Source organism: Meriones unguiculatus, chromosome 17, assembly GCF_030254825.1.
Source record: "Meriones unguiculatus strain TT.TT164.6M chromosome 17, Bangor_MerUng_6.1, whole genome shotgun sequence".
NCBI classification, from domain to species: domain Eukaryota; kingdom Metazoa; phylum Chordata; class Mammalia; order Rodentia; family Muridae; genus Meriones; species Meriones unguiculatus.
In genome coordinates this window covers 96,142,673-96,164,095 of record NC_083364.1, presented here as the reverse complement: position 1 = coordinate 96,164,095, position 21,423 = coordinate 96,142,673, and the positions used below count along the sequence as shown (strand labels likewise).

The following is a 21,423-nucleotide window of genomic DNA, read 5'->3' as shown; positions in this document are numbered from 1 at the left end:
GGATTTTAGGAAATAATGTAAGGCTACTGTACTCCTCCATCACGTGGGAGCATGGTGCCATCCGTGATGCACCAGGAAGCGGCGGCCTCTCTGAAGTCTCTGACAGTAGACCTCAGGCTCCAGACTGTGGGGAACACTCCACTGTCTGTTTGCTATGCAATGTGCGGTATATTGCTTTCAAAAATTTCTGCTTTTTTGTTTTGTTTTTTTGAGGGTTTCTCTGTGTAGCCCTGGCTGTCCTGGACTCGCTTTGTAGCCCAGGCTGTTCTCAAAGTTACAACGATCTGCCTGCCTCTGCCCCGCAAAAGCTGGGATTCCAGGCGTGCATCAGGGCACCCAGCTCTGAATGTTTTTCCTGCAAATGTATGTGTACAGTATGTGTGCCTACTGAGAAGAGGGCTTCAGATCCCGACAACTGGAGTGTGGATAGTTGTGAGCCGCCATGTGGGCGCTGGGAATCCCACCCATGTCCTCCGCAAAGGCAACAACAAAGTGCTCTCAACCTCTGAGCCACCCATCCAGCTCAGATTTCTATAGTTTTAAGTGCTTCATTTTAGGGTATCAAGTAGACCTAGACAGGTTCTCATTAGTCGAAGTGAAAAGAACTCCCCCACTTAACAAAATGCTTCCATGTTTATTCACAAAGAAAGCACTTTACAAACCACGGCCACAAACTGTGCAAAATAATGGGTCTCACTGTGACATTTTCACATATTCGTATCACATATTTTTATATCACGTGGTCTTACCAATTATTTTACTCTAGTTTCTCCTTCCCTTATTTCTGCTTGTATGAATTCTGAAGGCTGTAATTCTAATAGCCATGCCATTAACTCAAGATGGATTATCATAATAGATTCCTATTTCTAAGATATGATAAGGAAAGGAGGGAGGACACACCTGAGTTACAAGGAGGAAACTGTCCTAACTTGTACTTACTTCTGATCTTCTGGAGTGGCGGTGTCAGGACTTGCTGCTACTGATGCTGCTCCAGACCCCACTAGCATTGGCTGGTTTAAAAGAGAGCACAGGGACAGTGATAGTCTAATCTAAAAATGGTAAGATTTTACCATAAATGACAAAATATCCTATGTTAAAAATGACAGTATAGTACTCGAATTCTGTGGTAGAAAAAAAAACCACCATTGAAATTAGTGAGAATTTATATAAACAAGCTTGCCAACTGTCAACACTAAAAACAAAAACAAAAACGACTCCAAGTTCTTATAAATGGAAACTTCAACAACCAGAAATAGGTGGAAATTAAAACTTAGGGTAGTTTCTAATGCTCTAAAAAAAAAAAAAAAAAAAAAAAAAAGAAAAGAAAAAAAAAAGCAAATGTAACTGTAACTTAATGTAACTAAAACTTTCATTCCTCAAAGAGGCAAAGGCAAGCTGTGCGAGAACTTCCAAAGCTGCTTGCACCCCTTTCTAGCACTTGCTCAGTCTCTCTTACCCTGTCCCCACTCTCACCACTTACAAGGAAAAGATCCCGGCAATCCTAAGGTCATTAGGATGACTGGAATTCATCACTTTTGACTATTTTGGATAAATCTCTGAACAGAAATAACTGTCACAGAAGTTCTGAACACTATAAAAACAAACTTTCTTCCTTATTTGCTCATAAAATTCAGTGAAGTGATATATTACATGTGTACTAGCTATATGCCACTGACATTTTTTTCGTGAGTGCATGAATTCTGTGGTGTATGTGTCGTATGGGTTTTTGTAGGTACCCAAGCACATGGGTATGTGTGTGTGCGAATAGAGCACTGGTGTTTCCCAAGGTTCAGCCACCTGCACCAGGTGCTGAAGAGCCATGACAGAAACCCAGGCCTGCCTGCCCCCAGGAGCCACCTGCACCAGGTGCTGAAGAGCCATGACAGAAACCCAGGCCTGCCTGCCCCCAGGAGCCACCTGCACCAGGTGCTGAAGAGCCATGACAGAAACCCAGGCCTGCCTGCCCCCAGGAGCCACCTGCACCAGGTGCTGAAGAGCCATGACAGAAACCCAGGCCTGCCTGCCCCCAGGAGCCACCTGCACCAGGTGCTGAAGAGCCATGACAGAAACCCAGGCCTGCCTGCCCCCAGGTGCCACCTGCACCAGGTGCTGAAGAGCCATGACAGAAACCCAGGCCTGCCTGCCCCCAGGGCCTTCTCTACTCTACTTCCCTTCATGGGGTCTTGTATGTGGTCACTCAGAAGCATCTAAAAAATAAAGGGCAATAAAGATTAAAAGGAGTGCCCAGGGATCTCCAAAGTCTAAAAAGTCAATTCACAAGAAGCTTCAGGATGTCCCAAGAGCTGTTTCTTTCTTACTTCCATGTTCAGGGCAATTATGGAGACTGAAGAATAGCCACGAAGGCCACTCCTTACCTTTGAATCTTTTGGCTTCTTTTTCTTGCCTTTGTTTTTTACCTTGATACAACCAAACTAAAAAACATGAAAAAGAACATCAATGAGTCCTCATATAGCAGAATCATACATCTCAACAAAAACAACCACATTCATTTTTCCTAACTAGTCAGACATTAAATACACAGTGTTTAAGACAGTCATACAGGAAGTACACCAATCCAAGTACTACTGACAAAAGCTTAACGACACCTCATGTTTACAACTAAAACTGTCCCAACATTTTAACCTAATTCAAACAGGGCTTATGCTATTTCAAATAAATCAGGAGACTTTTAGGTAATGCTGACGTGCACAGTGACAGCACTTGAGACACTCCTCTCACTACCGAGTACACTAAACCCTGGGCAGGGCAGTTACTGGAGCGCTCCTCCCCACAGGTTTGCTCAGTTTTCCACATCTGGCCAGACATCAACCGGAAGTGTAAGACACGCCTCCACGAGAGCTGATGCTCAGCACTGGCACACACACCCTAACTTGCTGGAGAGCATAAAGGAACCGCACAGGATCTCAGTGTAAACCAACAGGGGCTCCTGGGAGAAAATTTCGTTGTGCTCATTCTAGAACACAACATTATCATCTTTCTTGACTCAAGAACTCTGCCATTCCTCTAAAATGAACATTTATTAACTTGAAATCTTACGAACACTGTCTCGACAAGGTCTCATGGGGCCTAGCCTCGCCCTGAATTCACTACACAGCTGAGGATGCTCGTAACATCTGTCCTCCTGTTTCCGCTCCTGAGTACTGGAATTACAGGCCTCTGCCACCACATACAATTATGCACTGCTAGGCATGCAACTCAGGGCTTTGTGCATCCTGGGCACCTCTACCAACTGAATACATTTTCGGTCTGTCCAATGGTAAAGCTTCTGTTTTGATCTAGCACATTACCTGTGGGGCAGATAAGCGCTGGCCTGGCTTCCCCTCTGCTTTTTGGCTAACGTATACATACATACATACATATATATACACATAAATATATTTAAATATATATTCAACAAATAAATATTTATTATTATTACTATTGGTAATTATTAATAAATAAATAGAAACATATTTAATATGTATATTAAAAAAATATATATGTATATATACCTAAGATCCAAGGACTTACCGGCATTTCATCACTGTCCTGTTTCCTTAATATGGTGCATCGGCTATCTGCAGGGGGGAAGAACAGGAATCTCTGTGAGGTGACTCAATTGTCTGTACTTTTTAGTCATATATTGAAGCCTTATAAAACCAACCTGGGTTTTATAAAAACCTGTGCTCTTTCTTCACCTGGTACTGACAGTTTAGTTTAGAAATCATGGGCAAAATAACTGACTAAATGAGAAATCAACTACAGAGAAGCAGTCAGCACACTCCGAGAGCCTCCCAGTACTGTCCATGCCAGGAGGTGAGCTACAGAGGTACCCGGTGCCAATGAGTTCATGTTCTACTACCAAACAAACAAACGAAGCCCCTGTACCTCAGGGTTATAGATAAGACATAGTGAAACAGAACAGCAGTGAACTGAAGGAGTAATAAAGTCTTTGGGAAGAACCCTGAGGTGGACTAGGAAGGGCTCTAGAAAAAGCAGGACACGTATGTTAGGCTTGCAGTTAATGGGAAACAAGAAGTGGCATCCAGAGGGACAGCATGAGCGATGTCCAGGCTGTGGAGTGCGGCCTCTCCTTCAATTTGGAAGGGACACCCTTTTCTAGACCCTGACCAGGGCAGCTCCTCACACTGCACCACACTCTCTGACCTATGGCAGGGCCACAGGGCCAGACCTCCTATGTGCCCGTAAAAACAAGATCATGGAATCGGAAAGCCCATGCCTCATCAGATATAGACTTTGGTGCTAAGGGAAAGTGGAGAATGAAGCACTTAACGCAGGATGACATTGATGGAAGATAACAAGCTAAAATTAATTTAGAATCTTGAAGTAAAACAAAATCACACAGATCAAATCATTTCATTATAATGGTGGGAAAAAAAAAAAAGTCCAAGAGAAGCCAAGTAAATTATCTGCTATCTGGCTTACTCTGCCAAACCTACCTGTATGTCATTTCCTCCCACCGTCTTCTCTAAGTTCTACACACACCTGTCTGACTGTACAGCCACACCTGCAGGGCTCCTCAGACTAGCCCTATCCCACAGATTTCTTCTTGGAGGGAGAATCAGAGGCTGGGACCTCACTTTGAAGTCCTCATCTTTCTTCCTGCTTCCTTTTACTATAGGTCTCTCAACCACACCGCACTCGACTGACAAGAAAGCACCAGCAGAGCATAAAAAGATGACTGTTTCTGTCATTAAGTATCAAAATAAGCTGGGTCCCCACAGGTTTCCCCACCCATGATGTTAACCATATATGCACATCTGGACTGGCTTCACATACCCATTACATCAAAGAAGTCATCCAGGGCACTGTGCAGGGCTGGGAACCTGTCCCTGTGCGTTTCCAGCAGCCAGATCAGACAGCGTGCTTCAGTTGCTGATGCCGGTTCGCAGAAGAAATCAAGAGGCTTTCCTTCTATAGAACCCAGCTTATGACCGTATTTCTCATTCCAGAGGATAGTCAAGACGCTAAAATCAAGCTCCTTGAGAGATGCTCCGTATCGAGTAAAAAACGGTCCCGTGGCATCTAAGCCTGCAACAGAACCAAAGCACAGAAGCCAAAGTACTTCCTTCAGCAAAGTCTCCAACCACAGCATCTTTTGGAAATAGTTCTATGTGCAGTCTGCTGATGTCTTCAGAGAAAACATTTAAACACTTGATATATTAAAACTATAATGCATGTCACAAACCAGATTTAACACTGAGGAGACAATTATAATAATTCTCCATTAGCTGTTGGGGAAGGCCAGCCAAATGGTTCTATCGTTAAAACATACCACTAAATTTCCTTAAAAACATAACATCACTTTCCACTAATTCTTGATTTCCATTCCTAATTAAATTGCCAAGATTGTACAAGGTTTCCCTAAGTGCATTCTGTAGTAATCAGTGCTACCAATGATACATGAATCTGTCCAAATGCCTTGAGGAGAGCTATGTGAGACAGGGTCCTCCCTCCAACACTTCCAACCACTGTTTCTTATCTTCACAGCATGGGGCAACCCCATGCTCCCCACACTGTGAAAAGGAAGCCTTGTCCCTCCTAACAGCCCCAAGAGCAAATTCCCTTCATGCCTCAAAGGCACCCTTAGCATAGGCCTAGGTGTCAAATCAGCAAGTGAGCACTCCTTAAAATTATCCTCGACAGCTGATTCCTCCACACCAAATACTTAGCATGTAGAAGCCATGTGGTACGAGAAATCTGCATCTTGAAATATCAGAATCCATGGCGACACAACTACACCTTCAATGAGAAGTTCAGGAGGAGAACTGCCAGTGAAGAAATCATGGGGCGGGAGGGGGGGGGAAGAGGCACGGTGGGGGCGCTGGAGAGATGGCTCAGTGGTTAAGAGCACTGTCTGCTCTTCCAAATGGACCTGGGTTCAATTCCCAGGACCCACATGGCAGCTCACAACTGTCTGTACCACCAATTCCAAGGATTCTGACACCTTCACACATAAAATAAAATAAAATTTAAAAAAAAAAAAAAAGAGTGCTTTAAAAAGAAAAAAGAAAAAAGAAAAAAAGAAATCACGGGGGCTAGAGAAACGGCTCAGAGGTTAAGAGCACTGGCTGTTCTTCCAAGTTGCTGAGTTCAATTCTCAGCAACCACATGGTGGCTCCCAACCATCTATAGTGAGATCTGGTGCCCTCTGCTGGCATGCAGATGTACGTGCAGATAGAGCTCTCATATGCATAAAATAAACTTTTAAAAAAAAGAAAAAGAAAGAAAAAGAAAGGAAGGAAGAAAGAAAGAAATGGACTGACATTCCCTAGCTGGTCTCTGATCAAATCAGTACTGCACAAGGAATGTTAATACTTAGAAACATTATTAATACAAGTATTAATTCAAACATTAATACTTACGCAATGCTAATGTTCTCTCTCTCTGACAGCCTATCCCCTCCCCCCTTTCACTGATCAAACACACTGGCTTCTAAATTAAATACACACAAAGTGATTCCACTATATGGACTTCTGGGAGAAAAAAGTAAAATCTCATCAACTGAAAATTATTTCCTTTATTAAGTAAATAAATGTGTTTTAATCCAGGTTAGAATAAAAGCGTAAACTCCTTTTACAACTTTGGACAGTGTATCTTCTTGTCTTCAGAATAAACACGGACTACATCAAAAGGATGTAAACTCTCTTACTGGTGACTAACTGCCAGCCTCAAGTAACACAGCACAGCGAGTACTGACGGTCCTCCTGCCCCTGCACATTGCACGGACAAACCGCTTCTCCAGCTCCCGGGTCCACCCTCTACAGAACATCATGTGAACCAAAGATCTACCCAGAGCTCTCCACCTCTGCCAAGCTCGTGTCATCTTACTGGGCTGAGCTGCACAGTGTTGTTCCCTCTTCTGCGGCTCCCTTCCTAGTCTTTCTCGGCAGCTGCTCACTGAGGCACCATGGTGCCTCACCAGCTTCCATCCCCATCATGCTGCTCTCTTGAGTGCCAAGAGCACCCTCATCCGGGTTAGACAACCACAGCCTCCACAACGAGCACGTCAGGGAGCAGTTTCCTTCAACCAGCAATGTGAGAACAGAATGAAAGCAGCTGAGTGATCCTGCCATTCAAGACAGCCAGGTCCACCCCGCAGGGTACAACAGCCCCATCTGCTGGCCCCTTGTAACTTTTCTCCACAGAATCTGAAGTCTTTGGTTTTCTCCATACAGAAGCTGAACTTGACAAATCCTGGCAGCCAGCCAGGCATGGTAGTGCACACCAGTAATCCCAGCACTCGTGAGGTAGAGGCAGGCGGATCTCTGTGAGTTCCAGGCCAGCCTGGTCTACAAAGTGAGTTCAGGACAGCTAAGGTCACAAAGAGAAACCCTGTCTCGAAAAATCAAAAACAAAAAAAACCCAAAACCAAAACGAAAAAACAAATCCCGTAGCCACTGCACTGACAGCAAATGGCACTGGTTTACATCTAGATGTGACGTAGTTTACACAATCACAAACAGTTCAGCATCATTAGGTATGAATCACCACATGGACTGACCTTTCCTTTGTTTTCACACTTTGAAAAGTGTATTATCACCTATCCGTAGAATAACCTAAAAACACCTGTGTGCCTGCCTGTGTGTCTGGAATCTTTAGCCATATAAAAATGTAGTCAGCAATTAAGACATCATTAGTAGTAAGACAGAAAAGTAAAAAGGATTCAGAGACCTGCATTTGCCTTTCCTTTACACAACAGCGCTCTAGAATTTAAAGGTACATACCAAAACTGTTAAGTCTCTGGATCCAGGGAGCCAACTTGGGATCTACCTCTTTAAGTTCACTCAAAACATGCAGAAATATTCGTGTCTGCACTCTGCTCTTTTCTTGGACCAAGTGCTGGATAACATAGTCCACAGCTTCACGGAGGAAATTCTTGCTGGAGAAACACGCTGTGTAGTCTTCTGTGCTCAGGACCTTCCAGGAGAGCAGCTCTTTGAGAAGCGGAGAAGTGTTCAATACTCCAGCTTTAATCCTGTCGGCGTTCTGCTTTATGCACTGCAGGATTCTGTCATCAAGAAACTGACAGCTCTGAGCAGTGTCTACAGTTTCTAAGGAAAATAACAAAGGTTAAAGTAGTCAAGTAGGACTATTTGCATTACAAACTTGGAAGGAGATGATGTAGCATACACTGTAACATAAAGCATGGCTGCTTTCTTTCTTCTTTTCTTAATTTCTATACGGAGAACATGAACACAGTTCCCCATGAGCACAAATTCTGCAGTCAAGTGTCATGCATCTGGGGACCCTGTAGGGGCCAGCATGTCCACAGTGCCATGGAAAAACCATCTTGTGATCATGGTATCTCCTCTACCAGGTAACATGCTGATTTCGGGTTTTATTTATATAAACAACTCAAAAACTTCTTTGAAATACGCACTTTAATAGGAACCCTGAAAAGCAGAAAGTTCAAAATTTGGCAGGAAAGCCAAAAATTGAAAAAAGAGCTATTTGGGAGGCCAAGGCAGGAAGATCACAAGTTCCAGGTCCACTCGCTCTAAGTTCCGAATGGGCAGTCAAGGTCAACATGAGCAGAGTGAAACGACCTCAAAATACAAGTAAGAAGAGGGCTAGCCTCGGCTCTGCGCACTGCACTTAGCAGGTTCCTGGTTCAAGCCATAACACCAGAACCCCAAACAAGTACTTCATGGTATCTTCTTCACATCACTAATATAACAGCATCAAAAACCTTATTTCCTCTAAAATAAGCGTTCTTCTCTCAAATATTCTACCCTGGCCTCACAAACTAAAGTTTCGATGCAATATGGTTTGTCTGAAAGCATGCAAAGTTAATACATTTGCTGAAAAAACTTCAGTATGAAAGGTAATTTTGATTTATTTTGAGGCATTTTCCAAATACCAGGCAGAGAGATGAAAGGTCAAACAGTAAATGAAAACTATTTCATATAAGGAACATACAACAGAAAACAGGGAAGTGTTACTTCAACTTACAACTGAAAATGAATATGTGAGCTAGCACGAGCATGCTCACAGACACCGTAAACCGCCTGCCAGACAATTTCCATGCTGCTCAGGTAAGGAGAGCATTAGCGTCAACGCACGGGTCAACTGGGCAGCCTCTAATCTGTCGGAACGCAACACTGTTTTGCACTATTCCACATAACATAAGCGCGTTCACAAGGCAGGGACTCAGATCCGCTAGCACAGCTCACAGCGCCCTGTCAGACACGACAGCAGTAGCTCAGCGGCGCTGCCGTCACCGGTTAAGAGGCTTGCGGAGAGTAAGTGTCCTGGGGTTTTGCTTTACACTAAGGGTCCTCTATACCAACCTCCTTGTCTAGAAAAACAGAAGGCTGTATATGGTTGTAGCTTTTGCCTTTTTTGGGACACAGTCTTGCTTGCTATGTATTTCAGGATGACCTCAAGGTCACAGCAACCTCCTGCTACCACATCTACCTGTTAGAAGAGGAAACATTGAGATCTAACAAAAACCTGGTTCTTAGGTACTCAAATAATAACTAAAAGTGATAATGGATTCAGTAAAAAAAAAAAAAAAAATCACATGAAGCCATATAAAATGAATATCCACATTTGTTCTTTTAAGCAGGTAAATACTATCCTCATGACTTGTACTTCCACGTACCTTCTGGCTCTTCAATTTTGGGTAAATTACTTTCTTTTAAGTCCTCTTGCATTCTTTCTTGTGCTAATTTTTTTGCTTCTTGTTTCTGGATCTTTCTCTTCAATTTTTTTTCTTCTTTCAGTCTTAATTTCTCTAGGCTGATAGAAATTTTCCAATTAGTGACAATTTATTTTGTTATAAGCTGTTTTCTTTGTCCAGTACAGAAACAGTTTCCAACCAATAGGTTGAGACAATTTCTAAAAATCAGAACCTGTCCTACAACCTCTGCTCAACCCCAAACCTACTGATCTATGACATCAATTCAGTCAAAATAAGGAACTTATTCCATGAAAGCAAGCACCGCAACAAATGACTTATGTCTAGCTAAGGGCACACAGCAGGAAACCACACAGATGCCGTGTCCAGGTACACAGACTACTGCACAGAAGGAGAAAAAAAAAAAGAGTGATCTGCAAATCCATGTGTGAACCAATAATGCCCTACAGCATGATAATTTGGTTGATATGCTTACAGTGAAAATTTTCCCACTAACAATTATGTTCATCTTTTGCTTTTTCATGGTCACAAATGGTAGAAATAAGAGAGAGAAGAATCACTCTTTAGAATGAGCAGAAGCACGACCAGAAAGGAAAGAAAAAAAAAAAAAAGGACTACAATTATTTTTATGTGCACAACTTTAAAACAGAGCCTAATTTAGAAATGTATTTACTATACTCATATTCTGTAAGACATCATAAGACTTCTGCTTGCTGTTAAAAGCCTTACCTGGAACATTTCTGCTTCAGAACAGGTCTTGAAGGAGCCTTTTCCTTTATGACCTTGTGTTCGAACTTTAAATAAAACACAGACATCAATGTTCCTCTCATCCTACCATGACACAAGAACAAAAGCCTGAGTAATGAGCATCTCGGAAGCACAGTCACATGGCAGAAGTAGGATGCTCTGACACCACAGAGCCCCGAACACTTCCACAGAGTAACTCACTGAAAAGAGGAGCAGAGTCCCTAACACTTTAGGAAGAAGTTTTTAAAGCATTACAAACAAGCAGCGAATCCAATAAATAAATGTTATTAAGCTACTTACTGCTGTTATTCCTAGGCTGCAAAGTTTAAAATAATCAAAGGCCCTCTCCCTGCTACTCTAAAAGCCCACATCCCCACCAATACCTAAAAGTTTGAGGAGCTTAAGAAAAAATGCAACCAAAGAGCAAAACCAATACAACTGAAATGTAAACTGCTCCTCCCACATCACTGAGCCAGAATGCCTCACTACAGTGTGTACTGTAACTACCCTGCATTCTCCGAGACCACACAACACAACTCCACACAACGATCCATGTTTACAAACGGTGTATAATTCTCTCAGTTTCATGAAGCTTCTCTTCGGTACTTACTTCACACTTAACTTGTCCACCACTGCTGAAGATGATAATCTTAGAAATGATTCCCTCACAGTCAGGGGTGAGACAAAGTCCTTGTAGAAAATCCTTTTAGATTTAAAAGAAGAAGATTAGGTCTACAGTGGAGAAACATATATATATACATATGTATATATATACATGATGTATATATATATATATATGTACATCATTATAGGCACAGAGAATTGATAAAATGTATTCTAAAGCTTCCTTCAACAAGCCCTGAATCATCATACAAAGAGTGTGCTTTTTGAGTGTGGCTCTGACCATGTGACCACCTTTGGTGAACGCAAAGTGAGCCTGCATGACGTGAAACGTCTCAACAGCAGCTCAGTCCCTTCAGGGAATGGACACCACAGTTCCCTTTTGACACAGGCACATTTTCCAGGAGAGGCCATTCTTCAACTTGCTTTCAGAAACAGAGAATATGGCACACAGAACAGAGCTGCCATCACTCAACCCTGATCAACTGCTGAAAACTTTTAATATATATATATAAATATGATAAAATATAAACTATATATAACCTATATATAAACCATATCTATCATATATTATAAACTTTAATATTATATTTAATATATAATTATTGTTATATATAATTAGATACTATAGTTATAGTAATATAATGACACATTAATGTATATTTATAATATATTAAATACTTTTATATATTATAATTTTTATATGTATTATTTATATATTTATAACATAAATATATAAAATATATAAGTATATATTTTATAACATATTTTATGATATAAAATGTTATATTTGTTATTTATATTATAAATGCATACTATATAATATAAACATACAATAATAACATAAATAAGTATATAATGATATAAAATAGTATAAATGTTTTAATATTTAATATATAATTGTATACTATATTATAAACTTTTAATATATATAATACATAATCAGATATATCAAGAGATAAATTTCTCATTGCAAGACAGAGTGACTGAAAGATCTGTGGAGCATATTTAGAATCTGGAAACTAAATAACACTGGACAAGTAGAGAACTTGGTTCTTAAATTTTGGTAGAAAGCAGATTTTGAGACTTTGGTGACTAAATGGACAATCTCTGGAGAACTAATACTGTATGCTAACACTAAACATTTATACATTTACTTTTGATCACAATGATCAAAATGCACAATTAAGCAATTGGCTTTATAGTCACTGCTTTCGTTTCTTGTCATTAGTGTAATGAAAAACTTTCTAATTCTGACTACAATGCCCAGGAAGAAAATACACATTTGCTAAAGACTCAAAATATTTTTCAGAGAAAAAAAAAAAAACAAAAACAATTCAACATACAAACAATACAAAAATCTAACCTTATGCCTTACCTTGTCAATTTTATCATTAAAAGTTGTTGCTTTTAACTTTTTCCAGCAGTTGATGTGAAATTCTACTTTACAGTATTGGCAACAGCTAATTCGTATAAAACCCTGGGGTTCAAAAGAAGAAAAAATAAATAAACATTGGAATGTCTATACTAATACATTCAAAATAGCATCCACTGAGATAGCTAGAAATCTATATTCACCAGCAGATATAACACAGTATTTCCCTATGGTATGATACAACTTCTGCTCCCCAAACACCTGGCTTTGGGGACATTTTCACTTTTACAATAGGAAAGCAACTATCCTTCCTAATATATCAAATGTTATATAGATATCACTTCATCTGACCTACTACATTTTGTTTTTTAGTTTTTTCCATTTTATTTATTTATTTATTACAATTTATTCACTTTGTATCCCAGCTGTAGTCCCCTCCCTTATCTCCTCCCATACCCCTCTTCCCCTAGTCCACTGATAGCCAGGGCTACACAGAGAAAAAACAAAACAAAACAAAATGAAAAGCAAAACAAAAACAAAAGCACCTATTCCGAATTAACTTTGAGACACTTTGGCAAAACAGTTCACTACTTACCTTAAAATCTGGATCAGTTAGGTATATCTGAATTTTGGAATATCCACGGCACTTCGGATAGCAACAAACAGCATCTGGCACTGGGGGAAACTTGCATTCTTCAACAAACTTCTCTAACATCACCTACAACAAGATAAAGAAAACGAAAAACACTGTCACAACACTAATGTGCCAACAAAAATGCTTGTGATTCCAAGAACCTCCTGCCACCAAACATGGTCAGACTAAGAGCAAACCATAAATTCCTGTTAGGCTTTTTCTTTAAAAAGGCCTATACAGGTGGGGAAAGTTATCTTTAGGATCTAAACTTTACACTGTTGTAGCCACAGAGTCTCACTTCACAATTTCCAGTTCTTAGAAATCTCCTTAGGGATTAAGAGAGCTCACGGAAGGTAGAGTGGACCTCATGGTGGAACACCGCTCTTACAGAACAAAACGGACACCCCTCAAGCCCTCTGAACGCCTCTGTCCTTGCCCTTGTTAACACCCTGAAGAATTAACCACCCTGACCACTGCAGCTCCCAACAGATTCGTGGCAGGCCTGCAGTGCTGCTCTGGCTTCAACTGCTCCTGTGTCTCTGCCCCAGCCTGGTATGAAGACAGGAACACCTACAACCCTTGGCTTTGTCCTTCCTACAGGCTCCTGAGCTGTCACTACAGCAGACAAGCCACACAGCAGTACAGCACAATGCTCCCATTCACGTTTGTTTCACCTTCTCACGCTCTCAAGGTCCCTCCATGCTGCAACATGTACCAGTCAAGTGACACTCCAGTCATTTCCTCTCTCAGCCCATTTTTGTCATTGTTAAGCCTGTGCTTTTATGTCATGTGCACGTGTGTGCGTGCACCATGTGTATGCCTGCAGAGCTCAGAAGAGATCATTAGCTCCCTGGAACTGGAGTTAAGGACGGTTCTCAGCTATCACGTGTGGCTAAAAACTGAGCCTGAGTCCTCCAAAAAGCAACAAACGCTCTTAATCGGGGCCACAGCTCCAGACCCTACCCACTTCAGGCTACTATAGACTGCACTGGTATGAACATTCAAGTTCTTTTGAGAACATGCTTTCCTTTCTCTGTACACACGGAGGTATGTAATGGCTGTGTCATCCAGTAACTCTGTAGGTAAGTATCTGAGGAAATGTCGGGCCATTTTTACACAACTGTACTATTTTATATTACAACCAGCAATTCATCAATGTTCTGCTCTCCTATATCCTTGCTACAGCCGAGTAGGGCAAACTGGTACTTCACTCTTGCTTTCACTTGTATTTCCCCAATACCGAGACTGTGCTAAATGGCAACTTTTTTAAAAGATTTATTTATTTTATATACATGAGTGCTCTATCTGCATGTACATTCTTAGATGGTTGTGAGCCACTATGTGGTTTCCGGGAATTGAACTCAGGACCTCTTTTTCCAGCCCCTAATTGTCAACTTTTATACTTTCTTTGTCTCTTTACATCCTGTGTACCTTTTAATTCCTTGTATTTTTATGGAGTTTTAAAAGACTGAGCACACATGAACGTTGTGAGCTGGGGCTTTCCTTGGGGAGAGTGCTCACGCACTCAGAACTGGACCCTGGGTGAATACTTAAGGTCACAGCTGACTTTGGGATGCACTGATGAGCCTTACGGCCCCAGCATGACACTGGCTTCCAGTCTGAGCGAGGCTCTGCACCTCTGACTACAGCGGCTCTAACACAACTCCAATGCCATGCTCACACCTACATGTAGCAACACATCCTGCTCAATCATGTACAACTCTGTTGCTTCCCTGCTGCTTAACCTTCTGCTCACCACTTAAACCCTCCATGCGTGAAACAGGGATGGTCATGACCATCAACTCACAGGGCTGCTTTAAGGAAACTGACCATAACCAGAAGGTGTAAGACGCACACGAGCACTCAGGGCATCCCAGGAGGAGTGGTCGAGCACACTACTTCTGTCCTCGGGTTCCAACTCTCCCCGTAGAAGAGCTCTCAAGCCAGCATCAAACACTTGAATAAATAAATTTACCTGGATTTTTTCTGGCTTAGATTCTTCAATAATGACATTACTTGTGGGCCAAGTTAGAATTCCAGGGAGACGATAAATCAAAGTCTTTGCTTTTTCAAAGTGATTGAGAGCTTCGAGAAATCTAAAGCCACAATTGGGAAGAAAGAAGATATTAAAGATGTGACATAATATTTTATTCCACAATAAAACTCACCAAGACATCTGGCCTATCAAAGAAAGATCACATGATATATTGATAGACATAACTATTAAATGTAATATATTTCCTTTTTAAAAATTAAAACATGATTGTAGCTTCCTGTTACAGAAATGTAAACAAAGCACATCTCTGTCCTAGAATCCCCTACATCCCTGATCCCAACCACAGACAGTAAAACTAAAACTTTCCTTAGTTTTAAAAACTAGTAAAGAAACTAAAAAAACTTTCCTCAGTCTTAAAAACCAGTAAAGAAGTTGTAGGCACACACTAAGATAGAGATCCCAAGAATATCATAAAACTTCTTAAAAGTAGAAAATTTAAGGTTAACTAAGTATTATAAATGATATTCAATTATCAAGAGTTTTTCTTCTATGAAATAATCTAAAAATAATACAAGGGTCCCAACAGACTTGTCTTAAATCCTAAGCCTGTATCATGGGCCACACAGCCAATTTAGGGAAACAGGGAAACAAGACTGAGACAAGAAACACTCCAAGAACATCATAATAAACTCAGAGCAAGCATTAGAACTCAGCTATAGAAAGGTTTACAAAGCAGCCTCTTAGCTGAACTTGTAGTCTCTGAACTTGTGAACTCCTTATTCCCTACAAGCTCTGAGGAGGCCAGTACTAAAGCTACTTACAATTAGGAACCCATGCCACAGGGAAGACGGCAAAGCAACCCTGGACCTGGAGGGGCATCCCAGCAAGGCATTGGTTGCACCGCCACGAAACCCGGCTCAGAATCCCAGCACCCACGTACAAGTCTGCAATCCCAGTGTTGGGGGAGGGATAGTGGGGAGGACAGGAAGATCCCAGGGCTCCCTGGCCAGTCCGGATTAGTTGAAACAGCAAGCTCCAGGTTCAATGACACACTTTGTCTCAGAAACTGAGGTGGAAGGGAGATGAACGGCTCGGAGGATAAAGGCATTTGACACAAAGCCTGAGGACCAGAGCCTCCCACCTGAAGCCCAAGTGAATGTGGGGGCGCAGAGCTCAACATGCTGTGCCCTGAGGTCACATGAAGTGCACACGCAATGGCTACATATGCACAACCACAACTGATTACAGAAATGTGGCGGAGCTGGGTGGGGTGGTGCATGCTGTTGATCCCAGCACGTGTGAGGCAGGTGCACTCTTGTGAGTTCAAAGCTTGCCTGATTTACACAGCAAGCTCCAGGCTAGCTAGAGCTATACACTAAGACCCTAAAAACCTAACAGAAAATAAACTAGGAGCTGGACAGACGGTGGCTAAGAACATCCACTGCTACAGCAGAGGACCGTAATCTGGTTCCCAGCCAATTATTTGGTGGCAGCCCAGCAGTTGCAGAGGATCCGACACCCTCTTCTGGCTTCCTCAGGCACTGCATCCATGTGGTGCACAGTATTACATGCAGGCAAACACCCATACATATAGAATAAAAACAAACAAATCTTTAGCCAAGTGTGACAGTACACACGTTTAAGTCACGATACCAGGCAGGCAGATCTCGAGTCTCAGGCCAGTGAGGGTTACAAGGGGAGACTGTTTCCAACAACAACAAAATGATACTGTGGAAAGTGACAGAAGATGGCAACATCAATCTCTAGCCTGCACACATGCACACCCAAGTTCACACACATAGGCACATGCTCACAAAAACACTCCAACCAAACCCTGTCCCAAACCTCTTTATAAAATGAAGGAGTCATCACACAGAGCATCAATTGGTAGTCCCAGCTTCTACTAACCTGTTTTTCTTCAAATACACTTTCCCTATTCCACAGTAGGCCAAGCAGTCAAGCCCCTCGTTGGGATAGTATTCAATGATCCTCTTGAACTGGTTTTCAGCTTCAGACAGCTCCTTCAAAAGCAGCGAGAATAGTCACATGAGAGGACACTGAGATACATGACCTCAACATTCATTCTGGTCTAGTGTGTAGAAAACCAAAGTTCCTACTGCAAATGTACCTTCTATATTTCATTTTCTTGTAGACTACATATATTTCTGATCAATGCGACATTCATGGAAATTCAGAGATAACAACAAAACCAATCCTGCCAAGAACAGACTGCCAACCGACAAACATTTAACAAATGCACAAGCCTGCTATCAACACAAACAGCAACACGCTCAGGGTTTAAAGAACAACTGATTTGGGTACAAACACCGAGTAACGTAACTGCTGCTCCCTTGAAGAATGGCCACTCGAACGACGCGACCATGATGCTGCATGGAAGAGAAAAGCACTTGTGCCAAACCCTGCCCCGTGGTAAAAACTTGACAGAGCTTAAGAGTATACTCCCCCATTCTCAACAAGGGGAACGAACCACTGTGCTCTAGAGAAATTCTATTTTTTGGAGAAAACAAACAAAACAAAACAAGATACACAAGCCCTGAGAAGATGATCAGTTATGAGAAGTAACAGCAGCCACACTGACGAAAGAACAAATGGAGTCCTGCTGGCCTGTTCCAAGAGTCAAAGGAAGCTACACGCAGGCTCTGGGGCTACACTGGAAGGCAGCTCCAGGTGTTACAAACAAGTATATGGTGAAAACACTCAAAAATACACTGCACACATGCATGAAAACCATAAAGAATTAAAAATATTACATTTAATTTTTTGAAAAGAAAAAAAGGTCCACTGGTCTGGTAAAAAAATATTTTTAATGTGTAAATTTTACTATACCTGTTTTTTTTTCTTTTACATCAGCTTCACTATTTTTACAGTAAATCACAGATGCAACTTCAATTTTGATAAAGCAAACATGGTATTTTACTATGATACAATTAAAAATACAAGGTCGTGTTTCCAACTATCTATTAACAAATGGAATCAGACAGGAATTAATGAGGACAATTCAGCTGTCACATTAAAAACAAGGAAAATGACCTCACACACCATGAACTCTTGGAAGTGGATCATAAATTTTGCTTTTAATTAAATGGTGATTTAAGCTGCATGTAACAAGTAAAGCTGAGGATACAGGTTGGCAGAAAGGGTACATGAAATGGGCATGTTATGAGGTCACTCTTGCAGGCGTGCCCTGTCTACAACCTGCAGGCTATGTACAAACAAAACCAGCCATAAATACAGACACACACAAAACCATGAAGTTATCAACATTGTGATATTTGTTTTGTTTTCTTATTTGAGGGTTTCTCTGTGTAGCCTTGGCAGTCCTAGACTGGATTTGTAGACTAGGCTGGCCTTGAGTCTCTGCCTCCCCCAGTGTGTGGAACCTAGGTGCCTGCCTCGGCGCCCTGCACAGCATTATGAGATTCTTTAAAACTCAGTTTCTTGCTTCAGTGTCAAAATAAAGTCAAACACATCTGCAAGCATTTCAGCATTCACCACAGAAACACACTGTAAATCGAGTGACACTCTAATCACGCTCGACAGGGAGGCACAGGAGTGAAAGGAATGCAGTGCAAGGGAGTCACACCCTACACAGCACATGCAGGCTTGTCACAAGCTCAACTCCAGGAGCAAGCCAAGATGCACACTCATCACCCAGACCTAGTGCTATCAACAGGATCATTCTCATCTTCGGTTTTTATAACAAAACACCACACTACAATACTTACAACCTCCCCAGACCTTTCATTTGGTTTGGTTTGCCTGGCTCGGTTTATTTTTTTCAAAACAGGGTTTCTCTGTGTAGCCCTGGTTGCTTAGAACTCACTCTGTTGGCCAGGTTGCCCTCCTGCTCTGCCTCCAAAGTCCTGGGGTCAAAGGTGTGCATGCCCCTGCAGGCCATTCCACCATCTGTCGCTACAATGGTTACTCTCTGTGATCTAGACATGGTCTGGGCATTTTTACTATTACAGATTACACACTTAGATACCCACAAATCAAACAATGTACCGCTGATTACATACTTAGATACCCACAAAGCAGACAATGTACCGCTGCTTATAAAACTACACATAACGACAGAATCACAATGTTGATTTTTCGTCAATTTGCCCTTTCCCTTGACATTACATTTTTAAATCTACTTAGCCTGATATGCTAAATTTTACTTTTACATGCATAAAATGTAGACTCCTAACAACTGTTAGGTATAGCCATTTTCTACTAGGAATACAAAGAAAAATTTCTTTTCTTCTTTGGAGACAGGTTCTTGGTCGAGGCAGGTCTCAAACTTACAACTCTCCTGGTTTCATTCCTGTACTAGGACTTATAGGCATGAATGATCGCCCTGGCCAACTTTCCTCTATAACAGGCCATCCACCATTCTGCTGGTGCTCACTAGCAGGAAGGAGGATGGCAAGCCTGAAGCCACTGGGCAGATCGCAAGACCCTATCCAATGACCCCACCCCACAAAAGTGAAACTCAGCTATTTCAGTCTTGCAAGAAAGAAATGAGAAAAAAAAAAAACAAAACAAAAAAAAAAACCAAGCAAACAAAACCCTTCCATAATCAGTATCATAGTTGAGTGTTATCTCTGCTAAAAGCCTACCTCAGGTCGTCCTATTCCAAGGAGAGAAACGGCAAGTCCATAGACCACTAACACATAGTTAATCATGGCCAGGTTCAATTGCTGTCAATAAAAACACATCAGTTAATAATCTGAGCATAGAATGATTTTCTGGCTACAACAGGAGTACAATGGCATCTGTATCTGACAGAACAAATGAATTAGAAATACATTTTACAAAACAAGCTGTTGCACTGCTTTAACTACTCACCACACGGCCTCGGTGTCTCAGAGTACCATGAGGCACAGTTCATATGGACCAGAAAGGTTGGATTCACATGCTCAGGGCCTGGAGGCAGACTGAGGTGGCTACTCTTACAACCACGCTTCACACTGCAGGGAGTTCAAACCCTTAACTTGACCAAGGCCAGAGGCTCTAAGAGACCTAAATAGTGGTCAAGGAGGGAACACACACATGGACCACACACTCCCGGGAAGCTCGACTTGCTTTCCACACTGGAGGAGTCACCCGATCTCAAAGGTCTAGGGGACATTACAGAAGTGAAAGGCAGATCCTCTTGACCATCTGAGGTGCTGCTAAAGAGGTCACAGTCCAGCGCCAGGGAGACGGCTCAGGGTTACGAGCTGCTCTTCTGGAGGACCCAGGTTCAATTCCCAGCAAACACATGGCAATTCACAACCGTCTGTAGCACCTGTTCCAGGTATCTGACACCCTCTCACAGACATAACACAACATCAAAATACATACAATAAAGATAAGTTACTAAAAAAAGTTGCAGGCCACCAAACTTACCTTTATTTTCTGAGGATCTAAGCCGTTCAGCAACTCTGTGAAGGCCTGTGCGGCACTGCGGCAACGCTGCTCTAACAAGGCCGTATAGCCATCCTGAATTAGGCTTCTTAACATTTTCATGATGTTAGCAAAATCCTGGGGAGAAATTCAGTAGTCCAAATCTGTATTTTGTTAGTTTAAGATTTAAGACAGTAAGTTGGTCAACAAAAATTTTTTCAAAAAATTGATTCCATTTATTTATTTTCTGTGCAGGTGGGTACTTCGGGAAAGCCTTGTAGGAGTCAGTTCTCCACACACTGAGCTAGTCCACTGGTACAGCAGCAACCTTTCATCAATGCTGGGCCAGTACCTAAATGCCCCCCATCATGAGATTCCCCTGCCAGCCACGTAACTTAAAAGGTACTGTGTCACCACATCTACCCTGACATGGGTCACTGTCCATGATAAGAAAGGGCGGTCATTTGAATTAATCTTGTTTATTTTTCCAGGCCCAGCACATTATTTTGAAGTTTTAAAAACATACCAAGACCAAGCCACTGTCGCACAGGTGAGTCTGCAGCTGGGATGAGAACAACCAGGACACACGCAAGCGAGTGTACTAGGTACTGCTCCCGTTTTACAGCTGTCACCTGCCCCTAAGCCGACCTTAACTTGAAGCAAAAGGCTTGACTCCAATCCTGCTTAACACGCACGCAAATAAACCACACAAAGCTTCTAAGAAACGTATTAGTAGGTTAATATCAAAAGGAAAAACAAGGAGAAAACTAAAATTAAAAGTACCACCAAGGCACCTTTATACAGCACACCCTGTCAGCTGATGATATACACGCACACGGATCACTTACAAAGTTCCACACACACTGGAGGACTAAGACTACGGTAAGCCATGTACATATAAGCCAGTCAGTAGGAGAGAAAAGCCAAGTTTTTGTATGCGACAATACAAATAAAGATCCAGAAGATCTCATCCCCCCAGGGAGGCCTTGGTG

The 21,423-nt window shown here is 41.8% G+C and overlaps 1 protein-coding gene across 9 annotated transcripts in view; it reads right to left on the bottom strand.

Annotated features, from left to right (window-relative positions):
• The window catches only part of Ttc3 (tetratricopeptide repeat domain 3), a 96,357-nt gene that overhangs the window by 28,886 nt on the left and 46,048 nt on the right, over positions 1 to 21,423 (bottom strand). For all 9 annotated transcript variants that reach the window (XM_060370793.1, XM_060370788.1, XM_060370790.1 and 6 more), the window contains 14 exons: positions 20,435 to 20,569; positions 19,663 to 19,743; positions 16,946 to 17,058; positions 15,017 to 15,137; positions 13,003 to 13,125; positions 12,411 to 12,512; positions 11,022 to 11,114; positions 10,394 to 10,458; positions 9,629 to 9,765; positions 7,749 to 8,075; positions 4,801 to 5,052; positions 3,532 to 3,578; positions 2,376 to 2,432; positions 940 to 1,010 (listed from right to left, as the gene is read on the bottom strand). In XM_060370793.1, coding sequence (XP_060226776.1) covers positions 940 to 1,010; positions 2,376 to 2,432; positions 3,532 to 3,578; positions 4,801 to 5,052; positions 7,749 to 8,075; positions 9,629 to 9,765; positions 10,394 to 10,458; positions 11,022 to 11,114; positions 12,411 to 12,512; positions 13,003 to 13,125; positions 15,017 to 15,137; positions 16,946 to 17,058; positions 19,663 to 19,743; positions 20,435 to 20,569 — 1,724 coding nt within the window. The remainder of the gene's footprint in view (positions 1 to 939; positions 1,011 to 2,375; positions 2,433 to 3,531; positions 3,579 to 4,800; positions 5,053 to 7,748; positions 8,076 to 9,628; positions 9,766 to 10,393; positions 10,459 to 11,021; positions 11,115 to 12,410; positions 12,513 to 13,002; positions 13,126 to 15,016; positions 15,138 to 16,945; positions 17,059 to 19,662; positions 19,744 to 20,434; positions 20,570 to 21,423) is intronic.